Here is a 21,918-nt window from a genome sequence, read left to right on the forward strand (position 1 = left end):
GCAGTAGACAGAAAAGGGAGAACGGACGCATTTTGGCTTAAAAACTGACAATAAAGGTGAAGTTATAACACTGAAACACCCTCAGGAAGAGGCTAAAGTTCGGCCGCAGTCGGCAGTGTTTTAGCTACGTCTAAATCACTAATCCTCGCCTCCATGGCGACAAATAAAGTAAGTTTCTTACAAGTATTATTATCACTGGAGGACGAGGAATAGCTAAACATGTTTCACTACACACACCGTAGGAGGATACAATAGCTCACCGGCGTCAAAATTAGGGCTGCAACAACTAATCAATTAAATCGATTAAAATCGATTATAAAAATAGTTGACTATTAATTTAGTCATTGATTCGTTGGATCTATGCTATGCGCATGCGCAGAAGCAATTATTATTATTTTTTTATTTTATTTTATTTTTTTTAATAAACCTTTATTTATAAACTGCAACATGTACAAACAGCTGAGAAACAATAATCAAAATAAGTAGGGATGTCCGATAATGGCTTTTTGCTGATATCCGATATTCCGATATTGTCCAACTCTTTAATTACCGATACCGATATCAACCGATATATGCAGTCCTGGAATTAACACATTATTATGCCTAATTTGGACAACCAGGTATGGTGAAGATAAGGTACTTTTTTTTAAAAATAATAAAATAAAATAACTAAATTAAAAACATTTTCTTGAATAAAAAAGAAAGTAAAACAATATAAAAACAGTTACATAGAAACTAGTAATTAATGAAAATGAGTAAAATTAACTGTTAAAGGTTAGTACTATTAGTGGACCAGCAGCACGCACAATCATGTGTGCTTACGGACTGTATCCCTTGCAGACTGTATTGATATATATTGATATATAATGTAGGAACCAGAATATTGATAACAGAAATAAATGGGGGGAGGGAGGTTTTTTGGGTTGGTGCACTAATTGTAAGTGTATCTTGTGTTTTTTATGTTGATTTAATTTTTTTTTTTTTAATAAAAATTTTTTAAAAAACGATACAGATAATAAAAAAACCGATACCGACAATTTCCGATATTACATTTTAACGCATTTATCCCTAAAAATAAGTATGGTGACAGTATGCTGGGGTTTTTTTCAATAAAATACTGGAAAGGATAGAAATGTAGTTTGTCTCTTTTATCCGATTATTAATCGATTAATCGAGGAATTAATCGACAGATTAGTCGATTATCAAATTAATCGTTAGTTGCAGCCCTAGTCAAAATGTAAACAAACGCCATGGGTGGATCTACACCTGACATCCACTGTAATGATACCAAAGTACAGAAGTGTATCTAGTCGATACTACTATGATTACGTCAATATTTTTTGGCATCACAACATCTTTTGTTTTTAAAAAAAATTATATTATGTTTATAAACTCAGGAAAAATGTCTCTGGACACATGAGGACTTTGAATATGATCCTGTAACTACTTGGTATCGGACTGATACCCAAATTTCTGGTATCATCCAAAACTAATGTAAAGTATCCAAACAACAGAAGAATAAGTGATTATTACATTTTAACAGAAGTGTAGATAGAACATGTTGAAAGAGAAAATAAGCAGATTTTAACAGTAAATGAACAAGTAGATTAATAATTCATTTTCTACCACTTGTCCTTAACAATGTGTACAAAATAATAGGTGTATAAATGACACAATATGTTACTGCATATGTCAGCAGACTAATTAGGAGTCTTTGTTTGTTTACTTACTACTAAAAGACAAGTTGTCTTGTATGATCACTATTTTATTTAAGGAATAAATTGCAATAATAAACATATGTTTCATGTACCCTAAGATTCTTTGTTAAAATAAAGCCAATAATGCCATTTTTTGTGGTACCCTTAATGTACAAAAGTACCGAATTATTTTGGTACCGGGACAACACTACACTACTCAAATTGGTTTAAAAACAAGGTTGTCCGCATTATTTGTACCGTCCTGAACTGAGATTTGTTTCTTAACGGAGCAGCGCACTTCCTTGGAGACTCCATAAACAAGACACAATACAAGAGGAAGAAATAAAGATATGATACATGAATGGCCGCAATCTTCGGTGGTGCCACAATTTAGTGGACTGTTATCTTATCGGGCCTCCGGCTTGAGGATGGCTAAATGACTTCACTACAGTGACATTCCAGCAGGTGGCTATCTGACCGTCTGCACGCCGCTCTCACATGGGCTAGGAGTGCCAGCCAGGAGAGGTTTTATGACATGGGACGACAGATCGAAGTCCAGGTGTGGACTTCAAACGGTTGTCAGTCCAACCGGGGCACTCGGGGCTGCGTGTCGGCTCTCCCGCACTGTGCGTCCCACGCGGCGGATCCTGATGGACTGACCAGGGGACTTCCCTGGGCCTTCGGTTAGAATGGACATCCCTGATCATTCCCAGGAGCAACAGCAGGACCACGACTACCTTGAGGACATCTTTGCTTTGGAAAGAGCGGCGACATGTGAGTAGAAGCTGGGGGTGCGTATGGACTGGACTCTCACTATTATGTTAGATCCACTATGGACTGGACTCTCACACTATTATGTTAGATCCACTATGGACTGGACTCTCACACTATTATGTTAGATCCACTATGGACTGGACTCTCACTATTATGTTAGATCCACTATGGACTGGACTCTCACTATTATGTTAGATCCACTATGGACTGGACTCTCACTATTATGTTAGATCCACTATGGACTGGACTCTCACTATTATGTTACATCCACTATGGACTGGACTCTCACACTATTATGTTAGATCCACTATGGACTGGACTCTCACTATTATGTTAGATCCACTATGGACTGGACTCTCACACTATTATGTTAGATCCACTATGGACTGGACTCTCACCATTATGTTAGATCCACTGTGGACTGGACTCTCACTATTATGTTAGATCCACTATGGACTGGACTCTCACTATTATGTTAGATCTACTATGGACTGGACTCTCACTATTATGTTAGATCCACTATGGACTGGACTCTCACTATTATGTTAGATCCACTGTGGACTGGACTCTCACTATTATGTTAGATCCACTGTGGACTGGACTCTCACTATTATGTTAGATCCACTATGGACTGGACTCTCACTATTATGTTAGATCCACTATGGACTGGACTCTCACACTATTATGTTAGATCCACTATGGACTGGACTCTCACTATTATGTTAGATCCACTATGGACTGGACTCTCTCACTATTATGTTAGATCCACTATGGACTGGACTCTCACTATTATCTTAGATCCACTATGGACTGGACTCTCACAATATTATGTTAGATCCACTATGGACTGGACTCTCACAATATTATGTTAGATCCACTATGGACTGGACTCTCACAATATTATGTTAGATCCACTATGGACTGGACTCTCACACTATTATGCTAGACCCACTTGACGTCCATTGCATCGGTCTCCCTAAAGGGGGGGTTGGGGGGGGGGGGGGCACAGAGGGCCACAATTAAGAATGTAAGCGCCCAATCATGAAGCAAGAACTGAATGATGAGACAGTGTAACCACCATGATTATAGTGTACTGTTCTCTCTGCAGTTGAGTAGTAAGTCACACTAAGGCAGTGTTTCTTTACCATAGTTTCGAACCCATTGTTTAGAGTAGTGTATCGAGAGAGTGTAGCCAACCGGGTTTTAGACCACTTGGCGCCCTGTGAGGGCTTTTTAACCAATCATTTAGGAGGAGATTATGTAATTTTTACCTATTTGGGTTAAAAATATTTTTTGCAAAGCAGTAATTATAGTCTGCAAATGATGTGTTGTTGTTGAGTGTCGGTGCTGTCTAGAGCTCGGCAGAGTAACCGTGTAATACTCTTCCATATCAGTAGGTGGCAGCCGGTAGCTAATTGCTTTGTAGATGTCGGAAACAGCGGGAGGCAGGGTGCAGGTAAAAATGTGTCTAATGCTTAAACCAAAAATAAACAAAAGGTGAGTGCCCCTCAGAAAAGGCATTGAAGCTTAGGGAAGGCTATGCAGAACCAAACTAAAACTGAACTGGCTACAAAGTAAACAAAAACAGAATGCTGGACGACAGCAAAGACTTACTGTGGAGCAAAGACGGCGTCCACAATGTATATCCGAACATGACATGACAATCAACAATGTCCCCACACGGAGGGATAAAAACTGAAATATTCTTGAGTGCTAAAACAAAGTAGATGCGGGAAATATCGCTCAAAGGAAGACATGAAACTGCTACGGGAAAATACCAAAAAAGGAGAAAAAGCCACCAAAATAGGAGCGCAACACAAGAACTAAAACACTACACACAGGAAAACAGCAAAAAAGTCCAAATAAGTCAGGGTGTGATGTGACAGGTGGTGACAGTACACCTACTTTGAGACAAGAGCTATAGTGATGCATGCGTGGTCATGCTTTAAAGTCATATCCAACAATTGCGACAACGACTTTTTAGTGTCAACTGAGTTTCGTTTTTTAATGATTTCTGCTGGTGGTGTGCCTCTGCATTTTTTCAAAGCAAAAAATGTGCCTTGGCTCAAAAAAGGTTGAAAAACATTGATTTAGGAGATTGACCTATCTGACCATACGCTCTCTGATTGGTCAAAATCCCTCCATGTGACTGCAGGGTGCCATGTTGCGGACCAACTCGGGAACCAAGTTGGCCGTACTCTCTCGGGGCCACCAGAAAAGATCTGTTTCTCAGCTTTGGTCCACATAGGCCGCAGCTGTACTTTGTTGTAATACACTTTTCCACCACGTGTGGCAGTAAATGACAAGGTCAAACAAACAGAAGAAGTCTGGAGTTAAAGTCATAAAGATGTTTCTTAAGCGCAAAAATTATGACTGAAGTAGCACAACTATATTTTCATTAACGCTTCCTGTATTATCATTTATTATTAATTTAAACATTTTTATTTTAGCTATGTGTAATTTTATGTACATTTGTTTTTCATCAGTTTTCATGAGTACCTTCTTTTGCGGTGTATTTGTTTATTATTTATTTTTGTAATCACCCTGGCCTAAGCCTTGATAACACATGTGATTAACACGTGGTTTCATATCACTTGACCAGGTGTATCCGGTTTAACTCTAAGTAGTTTAGCTGAGTCTTTATTTGAAGGGACAATGCACACAGACATTAAACTCAAAGACAGATATGTTCTGCACTAAATAGCTCATTTCCATCTGCAGTCCCATGTTACATAAATTAAAGATACAAAAATATGCAATAAAAATTATAACATGGTAATGTAGGTTAGGTATAATTATTGACATACTTGCCAACCCTCCCGTTTTTAGCGGGAGAATCCCGGTATTCAGCGCCTCTCCCGACAACCTCCCGGCAGAGATTTTCTCCCGACAAACTCCCGGTATTCAGCCGGAGCTGGAGGCCACGCCCCCTCCAGCTCAATGCGGACCTGAGACTGAGTGGGGACAGCCTGTTCTCACGTCCGCTTTCCCACAAAATAAACAGCTTGCCTGCCCAAAGACGTCATAACATCTAGGGCTTTTATAGAGTGCACAACTGCGCACACAACAAGGAGACGAAGCAGAAGAACGAGGAAATTACAGACATGGCGGCCGAAATGATATACTCATCATAAACGGAGAAGTTAAACAGGACAATACTGCCATCTAATGGATAGCCACTGGAACACTGAAATTCAAGTTGGGTTTTTTTCTATGTAAATAAAATAAAAATAAAAATAAAAATATATATATATATATATATATATATATATATATAGCTAGAATTCACTGAAAGTCAAGTATTTCATATATATATATATATATATATATATATATATATATATATATATATATATATGAAATATATATGAAATACTCGAGTTGGTGAATTCTAGCTGTAAATAACCACGCCCCCAACCGCGCCCCCCGCCCCCAAACACCCCCCCCTACCCCCACCCCCGACCAAGGCAGCATTACTATACTGTATTAAAATAGTGTGAAGGTGACAAAAGGTGTGTTGAAATAATAATAATGTTGAAAAACGTACTTAGTGGGTCATAAACATGTGTTCATGCTCCAACTGTGAAAATATTGGATTTATATTCATTTATCGCAGTCATGTCTGGAAGCAATTAACCACGATACACAAGGAACAATAGTATTATTGTCAGTCATTTAAATGTATGTCCATTTCACACACAGTTGCCTACTTTTATTAACCTGTGACAACAACTGTGACGCTAAACACCTCGAAGGCAAAAAAAAAAAGGAAGGGGAAAACTATGGGGCATCGTGCGGTTATTTTGGGGTGGAGGGGTTCACTGAGTGCATGTTTTGTATCTTTTGCGTCATCCATTTGTCCTACTATTTACTGTTTAACTATGTCAAGTGGAAAAGGTCTTTAGACCTTTGCACAGTACTGTAAATTGTAAGGGTTAAAAAAAAAAAAAAAAAAAAGGTAAATTCCATTAGAATACTGTACATGTTATCAGTACAGCTCGGAAGCTCCATTTCGCAACCTATTATCACAGCCTGTGACACACAAGCTAAAAGCAGGGTTGTTGTTTTTAAGTCAGATTGAAAGATAGGCTCCAGCACCCCCCCGTGACCCCGAAAAGGGACAAGCGGTAGAAAATGGATGGATGGAAAAGATTGGAAGGAAAATATTGCAAATTAAAACTGTTGTTACACTTTAAGCCCACCAGATGGCAACAAAGCAGTCAACATTTCCGACTTTTTGACACTTAGAAGAAATCTCGACTTTTTGAGAAAAAAAATTCAGACTTTGACACTTAAAAAAAATCCAGACATTTTGACAAAAATATTTCCGACTTTGAAAAAAATATTTCAAAGTGTCAAAAAGTCGAGATTTTTTGTAAGTGTCAAATAGTCGGAAATATTTTTGTTAAAACGTCGGAAATATTTTTGTCAAAAAGTCTGAATTTTTTCTAAGTGTCAAAGTCTGAATTTTTTTCTCAAAAATTCGGAAATGTTTTTGTTCAAAAGTCGGGATTTTTTTTTAAAATGTCAAAAAGTCAGAATTATTTTTGTCGAGAAGTCGGACATTTTTTTGTAAGAAACGTAAAGACTGTAAGGAAAATATTGCAAATGAAAACTGTTGTTACACTTTAAGCACACCAGATGGCAACAAAGCAGTCAACATTTCCGACTTTTTGACACTTAGAAGAAATCTCAACTTTTTGCGAAAAAAATTCAGACTATGACACTTAGAAAAAATCCAAACTTTTTGACAAAAATATTTCCGACTTTTTGACAAAAATATTTCAAAGTGTCAAAAAGTCGAGATTTTTTGTAAGTGTCAAATAGTCGAAAATATTTTTCTCAAAAATTCGGAAATGTTTTTGTCAAAAAGTCGGGATTTTTTCAAAATTTCAAAAAGTGTGGATTTTTTTTAAAAATGTCAAAAAGTCAGAATTTTTTTTTGTCAAAAAGTCGGACATTTTTTTGTAAGAAACGTAAAGACTGGAAGGAAAATATTGCAAATGAAATCTATTGTTACACTTTAAGCACACCAGATGGCAACAAAGCAGTCAACATTTCCGACTTTTTGACACTTAGAAGAAATCTCAACTTTTTGAAAAAAAATTATTTCCGACTTTTTGACAAAAATATTTCAAAGTGTCAAAAAGTCGAGATTTTTTGTAAGTGTCAAAAAGTCGAGATTTTTTGTAAGTGTCAAATAGTCGAAAATATTTTTGTCAAAAAGTCGGAAATATTTTTGTCAAAAAATCTGGATTTTTCTAAGTGTCAAAGTCTGAATTTTTTTCTCAAAAAGTCGATATTTCTTATAAGTGTCAAAAAGTCGGAAATGTTTTTGTCAAAAAGTCGGGATTTTTTCTAAATTTCAAAAAGTCGGGATTTTTTTTAAATATCAAAAAGTCAGAATTTTTTTTTGTCAAAAAGTCGGACATTTTTTTGTAAGAAACGTAAAGACTGGAAGGAAAATATTGCAAATGAAAACTATTGTTACACTTTAAGCACACCAGATGGCAACAAAGCAGTCAACATTTCCGACTTTTTGACACTTAGAAGAAATCTCAACTTTTTGAAAAAAAAATATTTCCGACTTTTTGACAAAAATATTTCAAAGTGTCAAAAAGTCGAGATTTTTTGTAAGTGTCAAAAAGTCGGAAATATTTTTGTCAAAAAGTCGGAAATATTTTTGTCAAAAAATCTGGATTTTTCTAAGTGTCAAAGTCTGAATTTTTTTCTCAAAAAGTCGATATTTCTTATAAGTGTCAAAAATCGGAAATGTTTTTGTCAAAAAGTCTGGATTTTTTCTAAATTTCAAAAGTCGGGATTTTTTTAAAATGTCAAAAAGGCAGAATTTTTTTTGTCAAAAAGTCTGACATTTTTTTGTAAGAAACGTAAAGACTGGAAGGAAAACTGTTGTTGCACTTTAAGCCCACCAGATGGCAACAAAACAGTCAACATTTCTGACTTTTTGACACAGAAGAAATCTCGACTTTTTGAGAAAAAAATTCAGACTTTGACACTTGGAAAAAATCCAGACATTTTGACAAAAATATTTCCGACTTTTTGACAAAAATATTTCAAAGTGTCAAAAAGCCGAGATTTCTTTTAAGTGTCAAAAAGTCGGAAATGTTTTTGTCAAAAAGTCAGGATTTTTTCTAAATTTCAAAATGTCGGGGGTTTTTTAAAATGTCAAAGTCTGAATTTTTTTTGTCAAAAAGTCGGACATTTTTTTGTAAGAAGCGTAATGATTGGAAGGAAAAAATTGCAAATGTAAACTGTTGTTACACTTTAAGCCCACCAGATGGCAACAAAGCAGTCAACATTTCCGACTTTTTGACACTTAGAAGAAATCTCGACTTTTTCAGAAAAAAATTCAGACTTTGACACTTGGAAAAAATCCAGACTTTTTGACAAAAATATTCCGACTTTTTGACAAAAATATTTCAAAGTCAAAAAGTCGAGATTTTTTGTAAGTGTCAAATAGTCGGAAATATTTTTGTCAAAAAGTCTGGATTTTTTCTAAGTGTCAAAGTCTGAATTTTTTTCTCAAAAAGTCGAGATTTCTTCTAAGTGTCAAAAAGTCGGAAATGTTTTTGTCAAAAAGTCGGGATTTTTTCTAAATTTTAAATAGTCTGGATTTTTTTTAAATGTCAAAAAGTCTGGATTTTTTTTGTCAAAAAATCGGGACATTTTTTTGTAAGAAACGTAAAGATTGGAAGGAAAATATTGCAAATGAAAACTGTTGTTACACTTTAAGCCCACCAGATAGCAACAAAGCAGTCAAGAGGATAGGCTTAAAGCAGAGCCTGGGCAATTATTTTGACTCAAGGGGCCAAATTTTGAGAAAAAAATGTGTCTGGGGGCCGGTAATACAAAACCTCACAATAATGTCTGATTGAATGCTAAAAACGTTATGACAGACCGCCTTAAAAAAGGGAATGGAATTGAAAAATGTTCTACTGAATGAGACACCCAGAATTTGCATGGAAATAAAGAATATTGGATTCACAATATTAACTATGAACGATAAAACACTGAATATTGACAACATATGAACGTCACACCCCATATTTTACAATCAAGCGAAACGCAACAAAAATTTAACAAACAGCGAAATATGAAGTGTAAAAAAAACAAACCCACCTACTATCTGATGCATCATTAAGCTTTAGAACTTTCTTGTAAAAAGCTCCTTCCCTGATAGGGTTGCAAAGGGGTGGAAAGTTTCCGGTACATTTACCACGGGGAGTTAAGCTCGGGAAGTTTGGAAATTTTGACCATTTTTTGATGATTCAAAGTTGGACACAGATGAGAAGCTTGTAAAACACTAATGCAATGCCACACACAGATATAAATAATCAGCTAAACAATTGGAGTAGTCTTTAAAAAATATTTTACCGATAGACAAATGAATAGAAATAGGCTAGATGAATAAACGAACAGTCAATCAGCATGCTAAATCAAACTACATTCTTGTATGACAACATAATGGCTAGCAGAACAGAAGGCAGAGGAAACTACACGTTTTGATTTAGTATTTGCTAGTTGAATTTTACCAATCACAAAAAAGGTCAATTTGGATAATGTTGTTCGCATAAATGAATGGGAATTTTTATTGAGAAAATTAGCATCACGACTAACGGAGAAATATTTTCGATTCATTATGAGACTGTGGTGGTACATAAACCTAGCTAGCTAGAGATATTGTCCCCAAAATCCTTTAACAAGTACAGGAACAGCTAGCTAGCTTGAGTGGAAGTCTGCTGGAGTAGTCTACAGTCATACAGTAACAAGCAATTACACCTCTATTCAACTTAAATACCATAGATCAAATATATTTACCCCAGTAATATCACCACAACTTACCTGACTGGATGAAGTCCTTGGGCTCAAATACTAGTGTGGCCTCAATAGCCTTGCTGTAGTGTGTAGCATGCTGGGAATTATCTGTGCATGTGATGGAAGAATGCACTGCACACGTGATGGAGGAATGCACAGTGCAGGGTTGAAATTCAACTGAATCTGCATTAAATCAGGTTGTTTTAGCTAATAATCATGCTGCAAGATCTAGCATGTTGCATTCAATGTTTATTCCCATTCATTTCCCATTAATTCCCATATATCCATCCATCCATCTTCATCCGCTTATCCAAAGTCGGGTCGCGGGGGCAGCAGCCTAAGCAGGGAAGCCCAGACTTCCCTCTCCCCAGCCATTTCGTAAAGCTCCTCCCGGGGGATCCCGAGGCGTTCCCAGACCAGCTGGGAGACAGTCTTCCCAACGTGTCCTGGGTTTTCCCCGTGGCCCCCTACCGGTCGGACGTGCCCGAAACACCTCCCTAGGGAGACGTTCAGGTGGCATCCTGACCAGATGCCCTGAACCACCTCATCTGGCTCCTCTCCATGTGGAGGAGCAGCGGCTTTAGTTTGAGCTCCTCCCGGATGACAGAGCTTCTCATCCTAAGGGAGAGCCACGCCACCCAGCGGAGGAAGCTCATTTCGGCCGCTTGTACCCGTGACCTTGTCCTTTCGGTCATAACCCAAAGCTCATGACCATAGGTGAGGATGGGAACGTAGATCTAACCGGTAAATTGAGAGCTTTGCCTTCCGGCTCAGTTCCTTCTTCACCACAACGGATCGATATAGCGTCCGCATTACTGAAGACGCCGCACCGATCCGCCTGTCGATCTCACCATCCACTCTTCCCCCACCCGTAAACAAGACTCTGAGGTACTTGAACTCCTCCACATGGGGCAAGATCCCCTCCCTAACCCGTTAATTCCCATGGAAAGTTTCCAACTTTGAATATTCCCGGAATTTTGCCACCCTAGTCCCTGACACCCGCATTTCAGGCTGGCTGCTCTGGAAACACTCAGTGGAAACGCTCCCCACCCACACTGCTTGGTGCCTCGCCTGAGCTGCTGTGACTTAGATGACCATAGTAACTAATTAGATTACCACAGTAACTAGTATATCAGGCAAAAGCGCAGATTCAATCAAGCAATCAATCAATCAATGTTCACTTATATAGCCCTAAAACACGAGTGTCTCAAAGGGCTGCACATGCCACGACGACATCCTTGGCTCAGATCCCACATCAGGGCAAGGAAAAACTCAACCCAATGGGACAATGAGAAACCTTGGAGGGGACCGCAATTATGGGAACCCCTCCATGGGCGACCGGTGCAATGGACGTCGAGTGGATCTAGCATAATATTGTGAGAGTCCAGTCCATAGTGGATCTAAGATAATAGTGAGAGTCCAGTCCATAGTGGATCTAACATAATATTGTGTGAGTCCAGTCCAAAATGGATCTAACATAATAGTGAGAGTCCAGTCCATAGTGGATCTAACATAATAGTGAGAGTCCAGTCCATAGTGGATCTAACATAATATTGTGAAAGTCCAGTCCATAGTGGATCTAACATAATAGTGAGAGTACAGTCCATAGTGGATCTAACATAATAGTGTGAGAGTCCAGTCCATAGTGGATCAGCATAATAGTGAGAGTCACGTCCATAGTGGATCTAACACAATATTGTGAAAGTCCAGTCCATAGTGGATCTAACATAACAGTGAGAGTCCAGTCCATAGTGGATCTAACATAATAGTGAGAGTCCAGTCCATAGTGGATCTAACATAATATTGTGAAAGTCCAGTCCATAGTGGATCTAACATAATAGTGAGAGTACAGTCCATAGTGGATCTAACATAACAGTGTGAGAGTCCATTCCATAGTGGATCAGCATAATAGTGAGAGTCCAGTCCATAGTGGATCTAACACAATATTGTGAAAGTCCAGTCCATAGTGGATCTAACATAACAGTGAGAGTCCAGTCCATAGTGGATCTAACATAATATTGTGAGAGTACAGTCCATAGTGGATCTAACATAATAGTGTGAGAGTCCAGTCCATAGTGGATCAGCATAAAAGTGAGAGTCCAGTCCATAGTGGATCTAACACAATATTGTGAAAGTCCAGTCCATAGTGGATCTAACATAATAGTGAGAGTCCAGTCCATAGTGGATCTAACATAATATTGTGAAAGTCCAGTCCATAGTGGATCTTACATAATAGTGAGAGTACAGTCCATAGTGGATCTAACATAACAGTGTGAGAGTCCATTCCATAGTGGATCAGCATAATAGTGAGAGTCCAGTCCATAGTGGATCTAACACAATATTGTGAAAGTCCAGTCCATAGTGGATCTAACATAATATTGTGAGAGTCCAGACCATAGTGGATCTAACATAATATTGTGAGAGTCCAGTCCATAGTGGATCTAACATAATAGTGAGAGTCCAGTCCATAGTGAGGCCAGCAGGAGACCATCCCGAGCGGAGACAGGTCAGCAGCGCAGAGACGTCCCCAACCGATGCACAGACGATTCCAACCATTGAAATACTTTGTATAGTTCAAAACTTTCGGTTATTAGAAAACATCACTGCACATAATGGCAGCTACAGTTTCCATCATAAAGATCTAAAAAATTGATTTGGGAATGTCCGGCAGGCCAGATTGAAAAGCTTAACGGGCCCCATGTGGCCCCCGGGCCTTAATTTGCCCAGATCTGTCTTAAAGTGATCACAATGTAAAGAAAATATTGGCTCATAAAGCTAAATAAAGCCTGTGCCTTCCTCAGCCCAAGAGCACAGCGGGGAGCCACAAGACACAAGGCCCCAGTCCAATGAGGGCTGTCCGGTGTGTGGAGACAAAATCTCGGGGTACCACTACGGCCTGCTCACCTGCGAGAGCTGCAAGGTAAAGACCACCACGCCAACGAGGCGCCGATAAGTCGCGGAAGCTCCACCATTGTAGCGCGATTGACCTTTTTTGTCTTTGCAGGGCTTCTTTAAGCGCTCGGTGCAGAACAAGAAACACTACACCTGCGCCGAGGGCCAGAGCTGCCCCATGGACGTCTCCCAGAGGAAGCGCTGTCCTTCCTGTCGTTTCCAGAAGTGTCTGGCGGTGGGCATGAAGAGAGAAGGTAGAGAGATGGAGCGATGCACTTTGCTCCGACTTTTCCTCCACTGACATGCACGCTCTTCGGCTGTATCTAAGCGATCATAAAAACAACACCACGGCCTGAGATGACGCAGTTTACATAAGATGACTTTATAGCGTGCTGATAAGCTCAGCTCTTCAAAAAAAATGTGGATTTCCAGTAACGCAAGTCCAGTAAAAAAAAAAAAGTCCACTTGTGTGTGTTTTCTTGAAACAGCGGTGAGAGCGGACCGAATGAGAGGCGGCCGGAACAAGTTTGGACCGCTCTACAGGCAGATGAAAGGACATAAAGTGCAAGATCAAACGAATGCTGCCCCCTATAGGATCAAAATGGAAGCGACGCAGAGATTACTGCCTGATGTAGCGAGTGACTGTCCACTCATGTTCACCCACGCGAGCGCTCCAGTGTCCCCAGATGCTTTCCACCAGCCTCACATGGTGTATCATGGAATGGAGGAGTCATGGGCACATTCACCTTTAGACTGTACTCTGGGTGACGACAGGGTGGTGCCGCCTCTGTCGCTTCCCTACGCAGGAACGTACTTTCAGGAGGAACGACCTAGCATTTACAGCCCGGCTACTTCCCACTATCCGCCGCACAGACCCTCCAATAACTCCATTTTAAGAAGCGCCCCGTCGACGTCGTCATCGTGGTCCGGCGTCCCCCTCATGCCGCCCCCTGACCCGGCCGGGGTCCTGGCGTCCGGCTTTCTCAGTCAACTCTTGGAAGGAGAGCGGGACGAGAGTCAGCTGTGTGCCAAAGTGGTGGCCAGTTTGCAGCGGGAACAGGCGAACCGAGGCAAACACGACTGTCTGAACACGTTCAGCATCATGTGCAAAATGGCCGACCAGACGTTGTTCAGCCTGGTGGAGTGGGCCAGGAACAGTGCACTCTTCAAGGAGCTCAAGGTGAATAACACTTCACTAATGTCTGTACTCAACAGGAGATTTGGTGGGGTTACAGTCGTGATGAATAGTTTACATACACTTAATGGCTGTCTTGAGTTTCAATCAATCAATCAATGTTTATTTATATAGCCCTAAATCACGAGTGTCTCAAAGGGCTGCACAAGCCACAACGACATCCTCGGTTCAGATCCCACATAAGGGCAAGGGAAAACTCAACCCAGTGGGACGTCAATGAGAATGACAATGAGAAACCTCGGAGAGGACCGCAGATGTGGGTGACCCCCCGCCCCTCTACGGGAGACCGGATGCAATGGACGTTGAGTGGGTCTGACATAATATTGTGAAAGTCCAGTCCATAGTGGATCTAACATAATAGTGAGAGTCCAGTCCATAGTGGATCTAACATAATAGTGAGAGTCCAGTCCATAGTGGATCTAACATAATAGTGAGAGTCCAGTCCACAGTGGATCTAACATAATAGTGAGAGTCCAGTCCACAGTGGATCTAACATAATAGTGAGAGAGAGTCCAGTCCATAGTGGATCTAACATAATAGTGAGAGTTCAGTCCATAGTGGATCTAACATAATAGTGAGAGTCCAGTCCATAGCGGATCTAGCATAATAGTGAGAGTCCAGTCCACAGTGGATCTAACATAACAGTGAGAGTCCAGTCCATAGTGGATCTAACATAATAGTGAGAGTCCAGTCCACAGTGGATCTAACATAATAGTGAGAGTCCAGTCCACAGTGGATCTAACATAATAGTGAGAGTCCAGTCCATAGTGGATCTAACATAATAGTGAGAGTCCAGTCCACAGTGGATCTAACATAATAGTGAGAGTCCAGTCCATAGTGGATCTAACATAATAGTGAGAGTCCAGTCCACAGTGGATCTAACATAATAGTGAGAGTCCAGTCCATAGTGGATCTAACATAATAGTGAGAGTCCAGTCCACAGTGGATCTAGCATAATAGTGAGAGTCCAGTCCATAGTGGATCTAACAGAATAGTGAAAGTCCAGTCCATAGTGGATCTAACATAATAGTAAAGGCAAGCGGTCCACCCCGGGTCCGGACTCTGGACAGCCAGCACTTCATCGATGGCCACCGGACCTGTGCCCCCCCCCCTTCCACAAGGGAGAGGGGGGCAGATCGACTGGTCTAAAAAGGGGGTCTATTTAAAGGCTAGAGTATACAAATGAGTTTTAAGATGGGACTTAAATGCTTCTACTGAGGTAGCATCTCTAACTGTTACCGGGAGGGCATTCCATAGTACTGGAGCCCCAATAAAAAACGCTCTGTAGCCCGCAGACTTTTTTTGGGCTCAAGAGTACAGTCCATAGTGGGGCCATCAGATTTCCAATAATTTGTACTACCCTAATCCTAACCCTTTTTGTGATGAAGTTTGGTTCTTTTATGAATTTATTATGGTATTTTGAAAATGTGGGTCCAAAGTATACATACAGCAATGTTAATATTTGCTTACATGTCCCTTGGCAAGTTTCACTGCAATAAGGCACTTTTGGTAGCCATCCACAAGCTTCTGCTGGAATTTTTGACCACTCCTCTTGACAAAATTGGTGCAGTTCAGCCAAATGTGTTGGTTTTCTGACATCGACTTGTTTCTTCAGCATTGTCCACACGTTTAAGTCAGGACCTTGGGAAGGCCATTCTAAAACCTTCATTCTAGCCTGATTTAGCGATTTCTTTAACACTTTTGACGTGTGAGATTATCTAATTTCACCTACTTGGGTTAAAAATATGTTTAGCAAACCAGTAATTATAGTCTGCAAATGATGTGTTGTTGTTGAGTGTCGGTGCTGTCTAGAGCTCGGCAGAGTAACCGTGCAATACTCTTCCATATCAGTAGGTGGCAGCCGGTAGCTAATTGCTTTGTAGATGTCGGAAACAGCGGGAGGCAGGGTACAGGTAAAAAGGTGTCTAATGCTTAAACCAAAAATAAACAGAAGGTGAGTGCCCCTAAGAAAAGGCATTAAAGCTTAGGGAAGGCTATGCAGAACCAAACTAAAACTGAACTGGCTACAAAGTAAACAAAAACAGAATGCTGGACGACAGCAAAGACTTACTGTGGAGCAAAGACGGCGTCCACAAAGTACATCCGAACATGACAATCACAATGTCCCCCACAAAGAAGGATAAAAACAACTGAAGTATTCTTGATTGCTAAAACAAAGTAGATGCGGGAAATATCGCTCAAAGGAAGACATGAAACTGCTACAGGAAATTACCAAAAAAGAGAAAAAGTCCCCAAAATAGGAGCGCAAGACAAGAACTAAAACACTAAACAGGAAAACAGCAAAAAAAGTCCAAATAAGTCAGGGTGTGATGTGACAGGTGGTGACAGTACACCTACTTTGAGACAAGAGCTATATTGATGCATACTTGGTTATGCTTTAAAGTCATATCCAATGACTTTTTACTGTCAAATGAGTTCCATTTTTTTAATGATTTCTGCTGGTGGTGTGCAACGCAAAAAATGTGCCATGGCTCAAAAAAAAAGGTCTAAAAACACTGACATGGAGGACTGTAAAAGAGACATGTCATGTTACCTAGGTGGAGGACCAGATGGTTCTGCTGCAGAGCTGCTGGAGTGAGCTGCTGGTGCTGGACCACCTGTGCAGACAGGTCACCTACGGGAAAGAAGAATGCATTTATCTTGTCACAGGACAACAGGTGAGTACAAGTCTGAATGTGACCCACCCATGCAAAATGTCACCAACCTAATGTGTCTTTCTGGAGCAGATCGAGCTGTCCACCATCATCTCCCAGGCTGGAGCAACGCTGAGTAGTTTGGTGAGCAGAACTCAAGATCTGGTCACCAAACTGAAGGTCCTCCATTTTGACAGGCATGAGTTTGTCTGCCTGAAGTACTTGGTGCTGTTTAACCCTGGTGAGCCTTTCTATGACGTCACTCACAAAGAAGCCGTTCATGTTGTGTAAACGACGCCAAACGCTAAAGTGTTTGTATATAAATGATAAATGAAGGCGTTTATTTCTATTTTTGACGTTTAAATGAGACTTCCCACGTCGAGGCGAGCTTCCTTCCCGCCGTCAATTTGTAGCGTCTGACGTCATGCACAAAACCGGAAGTAGTCTTCTTCTTCTTCTTTTCGGTTTTACGGCAGCTGTCATCCATCTGTGTCGCATTACTGCCACCTTCAGTTTTATTTTATAGTCAAATTACAATCTCTCCTTGTTCAGAAACTCCGGCGCTATTTATTTTCCATTTCCGGTGTGCCCGGAAGTAGCCTGTTTTCTTTTTTTCAAACTTTATTGCAACAACAACAACGGAAAATATAGTTTAAAAATCTTTGAAAAATTGAAGATGTCTATTGTGGATTTTCAAAATAAGAACATACAAATATTTTCGTTGCAATCTTCAAATGTTAAAAAATATTTTTGGAACAAAAAGTAAATTAAAGCATCATATTACACATTAATTGTACATTTTTCTTTGATGGTAATCGTTTTTATAATGTCTTTTAAGAATGTGGGAAGTTTAATGATCTTTTTGTTTTCCTTTGTCCTTATTAGTGCAAGAAGTAACACAAAACAAAAAAACCACAACCTACGTTTTTTTTATTTAGTTGTGTCAAATGTAATTATTTTTTATGCGTTTTTGTTCTATTTGAGTCATAATGTAATAATTAAAATAAAACAAATACTGTACGTGAATCAAAAAAACACGGCCTTGTCTTATGTGACGTCACGCACCAGGAAGTGTCTAAACTTTAGACAATTAACTTTGGAACAATTAAATTAATTCATAATTTTAAAATTTGAGTCATGACGGAGTTATTTTTGCGATTAAAAAAACCCGAATACAAATACGTGAATTATAAAAAATATAAGGTTCCGGTCATAAATCATACGTCACAAACCAGGAAGTGGCTTGCCGACGTTCGAAAATGTTTAAACAATTTCTGGTGAAATTGTTTCGACGTAAACTTATTTGTTGATTTAATCAGATAACAGTATGGGTCGTGGTATTGAATATTAAAAAATAAATAAATAAATAAATATGGGTGAAAGGGAGTAACCTGCTGACCCAAAACCACAAAACCCACAACCTACGTTTTTTTACAAACCCCGTTTCCATATGAGTTGGGAAATTGTGTTAGATGTAAATATAAACGGAATACAATGATTTGCAAATCATTTTCAAGCCATATTCAGTTGAATGCACTACAAAGACAACATATTTGATGTTCAAACTCATAAACTTTTTTTTTTTTTTGCAAATAATTAACTTAGAATTTCATGGCTGCAACACGTGCCAAAGTAGTTGGGAAAGGGCATGTTCACCACTGTGTTACATGGCCTTTCCTTTTAACAACACTCAGTAAAGGTTTGGGAACTGAGGAGACACATTTTTTAAGCTTCTCAGGTGGAATTCTTTCCCATTCTAAGTTGTTCAACAGTCCGGGGGTCTCCCTTGTGCTATTTTAGGCTTCATAATGTGCCACACATTTTCAATGGGAGACAGGTCTGGACTACAGGCAGGCCAGTCTAGTACCCGCACTCTTTTACTATGAAGCCACGTTGATGTAACACGTGGCTTGGCATTGTCTTGCTGAAATAAGCAGGGGCGTCCATGGTAACGTTGCTTGGATGGCAACATATGTTGCTCCAAAACCTGTATGTACCTTTCAGCATTAATGGTGCCTTCACAGATGTGTAAGTTACCCATGTCTTGGGCACTAATACACCCCCATACCATCACACATGCTGGCTTTTACACTTTGCGCCTAGAACAATCCAGATGGTTCTTTTCCTCTTTGGTCCGGAGGACACGACGTCCACAGTTTCCAAAAACAATTTGAAATGTGGACTCGTCAGACCACAGAACACTTTTCCACTTTGTATCAGTCCCTCTTAGATGAGCTCAGGCCCAGCGAAGCCGACAGCGTTTCTGGGTGTTGTTGATAAACGGTTATCGCCTTGCATAGGAGAGTTTTAACTTGCACTTACAGATGTAGCGACCAACTGTAGTTACTGACAGTTTGTTTCTGAAGTGTTCCTGAGCCCATGTGGGGATATCCTTTACACACTGATGTCGCTTGTTGATGCAGTACAGCCTGAGGGATGGAAGGTCACGGGCTTAGCTGCTTACGTGCAGTGATTTCTCCAGATTCTCTGAACCCTTTGATGATATTACGGAGCGTAGATGGTGAAATCCCTAAATTCCTTGCAATAGCTGGTTGAGAAATGTTTGTTCTTAAACTGTTCAACAATTTGCTCACGCATTTGTTGACAAAGTGGTGACCCTCGCCCCATCCTTGTTTGTGAATGACTGAGCATTTCATGGAATCTACTTTTATACCCAATCATGGCACCCACCTGTTCCCAATTTGCCTGCTCACCTGTGGGATGTTCCAAATAAGTGTTTGATGAGCATTCCTCAACTTTATCAGTATTTATTGCCACCTTTCCCAACTTCTTTGTCACGTGTTGCTGGCATCAAATTCTAAAGTAATGATTTGCAAAAAAAAAAAAAAAAAGTTTATCAGTTTGAACATCAAATATGTTGTCTTTGTAGCATATTCAACTGAATATGGGTTGAAAATGATTTGCAAATCATTGTATTCCGTTTATATTTACATCTAACACCATTTCCCAACTCATATGGAAACAGGGTTTGTATTTAGTTGTGTCGAATGTAATTATTTTTTATGCGTTTTTCCTATTTGAGTCATAACGTAATAATTCAAATAAAACAAATACTGTACGTGAATTAAAAACACACGGCCTTGTTTTATGTGACGTCACGCACCAGGAAGTGTCTAAACTTTAGACAATTAACCTTTGAACAATTAAATTAATTCATAATTTTAAAATTTTAGTCATGATGGAGTTATTTTTGCGATTAAAAAAAACAACCCCGTATACAAATACGTGAATTTAAAAAATACGATAAGGTTCCGGTCATGAATCTACGTCACAAACCAGGAAGTGGTCTGCCGACGTTCGAACAAACATTTTCTGGTGAAATTGTTTCGACGTAAACTTATTTGTTGATTTAATCAGGTAACAGTATGGGTCGTGGTATTGAATATTAAAAAATAAATAAATACATAAATAAATATGGGAGAAAGGGAGTAACCTGCTGACCCAAAAACACAAAACCCACAACCTACGTTTTTTTATTTAGTTGTGTCAAATGTAATTATTTTTTATGCGTTTTTTCTATTTGAGTCATGACGTAATAATTAAAATAAAACAAATACTGTACGTAAATTAAAAACACACGGCCTTGTCTTATGTGACGTCACGCACCAGGAAGTGTCTAAACTTTAGACAATTAACTTTTGAACAATTTAATTAATTCATAATTTTTTAATTTGAGTCATGTCGGAGTCTTTTTTGCGATAAAAAAAAAAGAATACAAATACGTGAATTTAAAAAATACAATAATGTTCCGGTCATAAATATACGTCACAAACCAGGAAGTGGTTTGCCGACGTTCGAACAAACATACTCCCTGGCGCTGTTTTGTACTTCGATTATTATTGTAACCGAGGGTTTATAAATGTTGCCTATACTGTATAACACTACAAAATAACAAACACGGAGGACCACTTTATTGTCTTCTCTTTCAAAACCTCCGCTCCACTACAACGTGACATCACTTCCGCTATTAGCGCCTTCAAAATAAGAGCTCAAAGCATATACTGTACAACAGCGTATAACGGGATTACCACCACAAAGAGGAACGTCCATAAAAATAGGTTACATTATTTTCAATTGTTTGTAAATGTTGAAATATATAAAGGTTTATTATTTAAAAAAATACAAATAAAAAACGTTCGAACAAACATTTTCTGGTTAAATTGTTTTTTGACGTAAAGTTATTTGGTGATTTAATCAGATAACGGTATGGGTCGTGGTATTGAATATTTAAAATAATAAAAATAAAAATTACGTAAGGCCGACCGGAAATCGCTTTATACCTCTGACGTCACACAGTGTCGAGGTATTTTACTTCCGGCAACAAGGGCAACCAGTTTAGATTAATGTTTCTATTCTAACAGTCTGTGTAAAAAAAAAAAGAGAAAAGAAAAATAAATGTGTCACGGTTACTTGCATTTATTTGTTAACCAAGCGTTTTGCAACAAGGCGACAGTTAACAGTTGCGTATGTACTCCCTACATAGATGTGAAGTCCGTGCAGAGTCGCGGGCAGGTGGAGCACATCCAGGAGCGGGTGAACAGGGCGCTGATGGAGCACACCCAGCGGACACACCCGGGACATTCGGACAAATTCGGCCAGCTGCTGCTGCGGCTGCCGGAGGTGCGCAGCATCAGCCTGCAGGTGGAGGAATACCTGTACCAGCGCCACCTGCTGGGCGATTTACCCTGCAACTCTTTGCTGACAGAGATGCTGCACACCAAACACAGCTGACAACATTAGAAGATAAGACTGGGAATCAACACAATGCACTGAAAACGCTGCTTCTGTGATGTAAAAAAAAAAACAAAACAAAAAACAAGTAAATAAAAATGAAACAGGAACATAAAAA

General features: G+C 39.4%; 1 protein-coding gene across 1 annotated transcript; it reads left to right on the top strand.

Moving 5' to 3' along the window:
- The first annotated feature begins 2,285 nt into the window (after nt 1-2,285).
- nr5a5 (nuclear receptor subfamily 5, group A, member 5) lies at nt 2,286-21,917 on the top strand. The gene is made up of 7 exons (XM_062049913.1): nt 2,286-2,471; nt 13,109-13,227; nt 13,312-13,453; nt 13,688-14,379; nt 16,953-17,072; nt 17,142-17,289; nt 21,553-21,917. The coding sequence occupies exons 1-7, from the start codon at nt 2,387-2,389 to the stop codon at nt 21,798-21,800; spliced, it is 1,554 nt and encodes a 517-aa protein (XP_061905897.1). The 5' UTR covers nt 2,286-2,386; the 3' UTR covers nt 21,801-21,917.
- The last annotated feature ends 1 nt before the right edge of the window (nt 21,918 follows it).

The sequence above is a fragment of the Entelurus aequoreus genome, linkage group LG06 (assembly GCF_033978785.1).
Source record: "Entelurus aequoreus isolate RoL-2023_Sb linkage group LG06, RoL_Eaeq_v1.1, whole genome shotgun sequence".
In the NCBI taxonomy this organism is placed as follows: domain Eukaryota; kingdom Metazoa; phylum Chordata; class Actinopteri; order Syngnathiformes; family Syngnathidae; genus Entelurus; species Entelurus aequoreus.

Coding starts and splice junctions, on each gene's coding strand:
- nr5a5 (XM_062049913.1), top strand. CDS start 2,387: ATGGACATCCCTGATCATTCCCAGGAGCAACAGCAGGACCACGACTAC. Junction 2,472..13,108: donor TTTGGAAAGAGCGGCGACAT/GTGAGTAGAAGC, acceptor TGCCTTCCTCAG/CCCAAGAGCACAGCGGGGAG. Junction 13,454..13,687: donor GGTGGGCATGAAGAGAGAAG/GTAGAGAGATGG, acceptor TTCTTGAAACAG/CGGTGAGAGCGGACCGAATG.